Genomic DNA, 6,038 nt, shown 5'->3' with positions numbered 1-6,038 from the left:
ATATAGCCATAATTTCCTCGTATTTTGCTGTCATCCAAATGTTCAGGCTCTCCATGTTAGATGACTTCTGGATCCTGTGGACGATGCATCCTGTGGATCCCCAGGATGATGGATCCTGGGAGAGCTCCATGTTAGATGACTTCTGGATCCTCAGGATGACGGATCACGGAAGAGCTCCAAGTTAGATGACCTCTGATCCTCAGGACAATGGATCATGAGGGAGCTCCACATCACATGCCATGTGGATCCTCAGGATAACAAATCCCAGCAGAGTTCCACATTAGATGACCTGTGAATACTCAGGACGTTGGATCCCGAGGGAGATCCATGTTAGGTGACCTCTGATCCTCAGGACAGATTGTGAGGGAACTCCACATCCCATGACGTGTGGATCTGCAGGATGACGGATCTCAGGGGAGTTCCAGGATAGATGACCTCTGGATACCTAGGATGACAGTTCCCAGGGGAGCTCCATATTTGATGACCTCTCATCCTCAGGATGATGGATCCTGGGGGAGCTCCATGTTAGGTGACCTGTGGATCCTCAGGACAATGGATCCCAGGGGAGCTCCATGCTAAATGACCTGAGTATCCTCTGGACAATGGATCCCAGGGGAGCTTCACGTTAGATGACCTGTGGATCCTCAGGACAATGGATTGCAGGAGAGCTCCATTTTTGATGACCTGTGGATCCTCAGGACGATGGATCCTGGGAGAGCTCTATGTTAGATGGCCTGCAAATCCTCAGGATGATGGATCCTGGGAGAGCTCCATGTTAGATGACCTGTGGATCCTCAGGACAATGGATCCCGTAAGAGATTCACATTACATGACCTGTGGATCCTCAGGGCAATGGATCCCAGAAGAACTCCACCTTACATGACCTGTGGATCCTCAGGACAATGGATCCCAGGAGAACTCCATGTTATATGACCTCTGATCCCCAGGATGATGGATCCCTGGGGAGCTCCACGTTAGATGACCTGTGGATCCACAGGAGAGCTCCCTGGGTGACTGCTCTGTCACACTCTCCATCTCTCTCTTGCCCAAATATCTAGTTTTTTATTTCTCAGTCCCATCTATTCTGTGATTCAAATCATCAACATAACTTTGGATTCCAACAACCTTGTTTTTCATCCCAAGTATCTTTAATTGGCTTTTAATATAATAAGCACACTAAAAGGACTCAGGGAGCTGCTGGTTTATTTGAATAAGCATTGAGGAATTCCATGCATCTGTATCTTTTACAGAACATATAAAGCAGAGGCAAGAGGGACATTGGAAGGAGATGGACTACTGTCAGGATCCTGGGAGGAGGACTTGGAGGCGCATGACAACACAAAGTAAGGGCCCTGGCTGGGATGGGCAGGGAGGAGTGGAGCAGAAATGGGGCTAGAGTTTGGGGATGGGGGAAAGTTCAGGTGGAAGAAAGGGAGGCTGGCAGCAATATGGGTGACAGAGGTTAGTGTGCAGTGTGGGCAAGGTACACTGGGACCTCGTGCACGTAGGTGCCACCGGAGGTCTGCATGATGCGCAAAAAAGCTGAGCCACCCAGAGGCCTGAACCCGATACAGGGATAGAGGGCCAATATGGGCTGCCTGGCCACAGCCGCAGGCCCAGGAGCAGGAGGTGGCTCCTGAAACCCCACCTCAGGCTGGGCTTCATGGGGACCGGGGCCTTCCTGCACAATTCCGGGCATAGGAGCTGCTTCAGTAAAAGAGAAGGCTGGGTTCTGCCCAGCTTCCGGTTCCCCCTGGTGGCCTGGCTCTCCACGGTAGTTCAGATGGAGGTACACGTCTGGCCCCTCTCTCTGGCCGGGGACCCTGCGGAGCACGATCCCACCGCCACGGCCTCGACCTGCCCACCAGCTTCCTCCCCTGCGCGAGCCTCTTCCTGCAGGACGAGCCAGCTCTGCACGAGCTGGGGGCTCCCATCTCATGGGTTTCACATAAGCAGTGGGTTTTGCGAGTTGGACCGGCTCTATAGGGTCTTCATGGTGCACACCAGAGCAGCCTGGCTCTGTAGGAGGCCCACCTGAACCTAAAAGAGAAGCAGAGTGTGAGGAGATGGAGTAGGGGCCGCCCAGGAAGCCTTCAGGAAGGGAGACAAGGAGAGGGGTTCAGGCGGGGCCCAGGGGAACCCAGGCAAACAGTGTGAAGGTCAGGAGATGCCTGCAGGGTGAGCCCTCAGGAGCACTGTCTGTCCAAGGGCCTAGCCTGGGCTCAGCACTTTCCATGAGCCTCTCAAGTCCTTGCAATGACCTTGTCAGTCAGATATTATGACCGCCATTTTACTAATAAGTAAATGAGTCTACAATTCCCTGCAGAGGCTGAGTTTGAATAAAAATGACATGTTGCCTGCCCTTGCTGTGCTTAAACCTCACTAGGAGAGACAAACAGAACACCTAAAATGGAATGATGCTAATGAGTGACCAGCTGGGAGGTGAAGGGTATCATAAGGGAGGTGGCTCCGGATCCAGAATGCTGGGGTTGTATTCCCAGGCAGCTTCACTTATCTGGGCATCAGTGCCCCTTTTCATAAATTGGTATAATAACATGCCAACCCCTGGGTCCTTAAAAGAACTGAGTTACTAGAAGAGAAATGTTTAGATTAGTGTCTGGTTCAAGTAAGCTTCTTAACATGTATTGGGAAGGAGATGATCAGAAAGTCTTATTGGAGAAGTTAACATAAGCTGGGGATATCAAGGATGATGGGTGGGATTTAGAAAGGCAGAGGTGAGAGAGGATTAGTAGGGATAACAGGGAGGGATAGGATTCTAGGTGACAGGGGGGCCGGGGGTAGTTGTATGGCTTCCAGGAGGAAAGAAGCCTAGGGTAGCTATAAGCTAGCTTGGTAGGGAGGAGAGGTGTTCACACAGATACATGATTGAGCAATGGAACAGAACAGGAAGTCCAAAACTAGACAAACGTCTACAGAATTTTATCAATGACAGAGCAGGCATTGAAGATCATCTGAATATTCTTCCTAGGGAAACCTGTGTAGCCTAAGAAAAAATCCCAAGAAACTGGCATCTAGGGTTGCCCAGTTACATAGCCCAACCATATATATTCTGTGGAACCCAATCAACAAGCCCCATCCACAGGCTTGGGGCTCCCAACAGCTTCTTCCGGGTCCCATTTTTAAACTATAAGCAGCAATCAGAGATCGCCAAACATCAGAGGAAAGGCTGTAACACAAGAAATAGAACAATAATACAAGAAAAGCCAACTTGGAGGAAACAGTTTATGCCACACATGAGACTTTCCAAAAACATCTATAATTAATATCCCCAGAGAGATAGAAGGAATTATGCCCATGAATCAATTATAGGGTACTTTTGAAAAGGAATATTCAGAAAAACTACAGCTTTTTGAAATTAAAATTGTGAGAGCAGAAATAAAAATCTCCATGGAAATTTTGGAGGATAGTATTGAGAACTCCCAGAAAAGAGAGCTGAAATCCAAAATGATGGAAAGAAAGGAAGATAAAAGAAAATTAGAAGCGTATTGTTACTGAGACACATCCCCATAAAATTCCAGAGTGGTGGTGACAACGAAAGATCCTAAAATCTTTCAGAGAGGGAGAAAGAGAAAGGGAGGAAAGGCAATATGGAAAGGGTCAAGATTCAACATGTCTCAAAAATCAGACAGCTCAAAAGCAGCAATTAAATCTAGAAGATAATAGAAAATGTCTTCAAAATTCTTGAGTGAAATGGACTTCCCACCCAAAATTTGATATCCAACCAAAGTATCCCTTAGGAATTAGAACAAAGATGTTTGCAGACAAGCAAGATCTTAAATAATTTCCCTTCAAGGCATGCTTTACTGTAATGTGTCTATCAAACTAGACAAGATTAAAAGATTTAGGACAGTGTATGAAGGGAAATGTTTTCAAGAGTAATTTGGCAATGGCCATCAAATTCCAATACCTCCGGAAAAGAACAATGTGAGAGTACTGGTTTATCATACACAGATCGAGACATAGTGTGAGAACTCACTCTTCCAAAGAGAAAAAGTAAAATAAGAAAGAAAAAGACACCAGACATAGGAAATGGGATAAAATTCAAAAGAGGAAAAGGAATTTCCCAGATGATGTGGAAAGGAGATCCTGGAGTGGCAGCTGGGAGCTGACTAGGAGCAGCCAGTCCCAGTTGGAGCAGGCTATGAGAAAGTGAAACTGAGAGAATGCTTGATTGGGTTTGAATTTAAGCAGTTGGGGAAGAATTGGGGAATGGATTCGTGATAAGTGAACACATCATAACTGAGGAGAAGTATTAAGTCCTGGAAAACTCAAGTTATGCAAGAGGTGCAAAGTAATCCTAGTGTCCTCCTGGCTCCTGGGCAGTGGGGGAGGAGCACAGGGTGTGTGCCCTGGGATGGGTATGGCTGGGTGAGTGGTGGTGGTGGTGAGTGGTGGTGGTGGTGGCAATGTATGAACTACAGCTAAATATTCCACTAGTCTAGCGGGAAGACCATAAATAAAGTCTAAACGGAAAAAGAAATAGCAGTAGGGTACGCATGTTATTTAAAGAATGAGAGGAAATGCTAGAAGTAATGGCTACCCAGATGGAAGTGGTGGTCCCAAAGGTGCGAGAGACTGAGAAGGAGCAGGGGCTGCTACTTTTCATAACATGTCACATTTGCATATCTAAGTTCTATAAGTCAATACCAAAAGTAAAGTAAAAATCTGGAAAAAATTAAAGAGAATGGTAGATGTTTGACGGTACCTTGATTAGGGGCCATGGAGCGAAGTCGTTTCGAACGCCTTGGTTCCTCCATGAGGAATCTGCAGGAGGGAATGGGGAGGAAAATGGGTCAGTCAGGGTGTTAAACCGCAGCCTAATTTCTCAAGCGTCACGCAGCGATGCGGACCCTACCTCACCCCCTCCTCCAGGGCCACCGCCGCTCGCGGGCCGCAGAGCATTTGCACAGAGCCCGCGGGGCGCAGCCAAGGGGATCCTGTGAAGAAGGTGGGAGTTGGGGTGGGGGGAGACTTCCACACTGTAAGGGATTTCCAAGGGGGAGCCAGTAGCAAGCAGGGATTGGCCTAGAGGCGGCTTGATTAACTTATCCCAGTTTCTTCAGGCAAAGCTAGTACCGGGGAGACTTAGGCCTCCTGGAGGAATGATCCCTCCGTAGCGGAAGAGAGAAAAAAGATGGAGGATGGGGAACAGAGTTGCGAAGAAGGCAGTGGTGACAAGGGATGTGGCCTCGGCCTTCTAGAGCACTGAGGATTCTGTTCCCACCTGTACCCACGCGAACTCTACCCACCCCTCAGGGACACCCAGACACACACCTGATCTCCCTGCAGCTGGCTCTCTTCTATGAGGAGAAGCCCGAGGAGCTGGAGGTGTCCACAGGATCACGGCTATGGCTCCGACGTCGCCCTCAAATGCGCCCCCTACCAGGCAGGCAGGAGGGAGCACCCAGCGGTCCTAGCTCAGAGCCGGCAGAAAGCTGACTGACTGCTAGCAGCCTCGCGCGCTCCCCCTTAAAAGGCGGTGAGGCCATCACGTGATGGGAGAGGTCAGGGGCGGGGCCAGCTGGGGTGGGCCCGACTGAGCTTGGAAGGTCATTGGGCCAGTCCTTTGCCTGTCAAATGGCGCCCACCGTGAAGCCCCAGTTCACAGATGTCAGTAGTTGATTGGTCAATCTAATTGTTGAGAAAAAAAATTCATAATTACAAGTAAGTGCCAGCAAAAGGGAGGTGTGGTGCCGTGAGAGTAGCAAATAGGAAGATTTGATTTGATTAGATCTGAGCGTGGTGAAGGAAAGCATTGGTGGGGGGGATATTTGTGCTGAAGTTTGGAATTTGGAATTTGAAATTAGTCGACGTGAACCGGGCTGGGAAGGGCAGGGAGGGAGGCAGGGGGGTGAAGAACGGGCGCTGAGCCCGGACTGGAAGGGAGGCCAGCCCATTCCGCGAATGGAGAGGGAGACCAGGCCCAGGTCCCGGGTGTGCGAGGTGGGGGCAGGGGCCGCAGGAGCTGGTCTTGTTCCGGGAAACCTCAGAACAGTGTCCTGAGTGGGTGAACATTT

At 49.3% G+C, this 6,038-nt stretch overlaps 1 protein-coding gene across 1 annotated transcript; it reads right to left on the bottom strand.

Moving 5' to 3' along the window:
* Positions 1-1,147: 1,147 nt before the first annotated feature.
* Positions 1,148-5,462, bottom strand: PRR20G (proline rich 20G). The gene is made up of 3 exons (XM_033200234.1): positions 5,296-5,462; positions 4,727-4,785; positions 1,148-2,040 (listed from the first exon to the last, which is right to left on the bottom strand). The coding sequence occupies exons 2-3, from the start codon at positions 4,776-4,778 to the stop codon at positions 1,463-1,465; spliced, it is 630 nt and encodes a 209-aa protein (XP_033056125.1). The 5' UTR covers positions 4,779-4,785; positions 5,296-5,462; the 3' UTR covers positions 1,148-1,462.
* Positions 5,463-6,038: the final 576 nt, after the last annotated feature.

The sequence above is a fragment of the Trachypithecus francoisi genome, unplaced genomic scaffold (assembly GCF_009764315.1).
Source record: "Trachypithecus francoisi isolate TF-2019V2 unplaced genomic scaffold, Tfra_2.0 Lachesis_group0, whole genome shotgun sequence".
NCBI lineage: Eukaryota > Metazoa > Chordata > Mammalia > Primates > Cercopithecidae > Trachypithecus > Trachypithecus francoisi.
The sequence above is the reverse complement of the archived record's forward strand: the minus strand, read 5'-3'. Positions and strand labels throughout refer to the sequence as shown.

Bases quoted from the DNA above. Each gene is read 5' to 3' on its own strand.
- PRR20G (XM_033200234.1), bottom strand. From the start codon at position 4,778: ATGGAGGAACCAAGGCGTTCGAAACGACTTCGCTCCATGGCCCCTAAT. The intron at 2,041-4,726 runs GTACCGTCAAAC...CTTCTCTTTTAG, and splicing joins CTCCATGGCCCCTAATCAAG to GTTCAGGTGGGCCTCCTACA.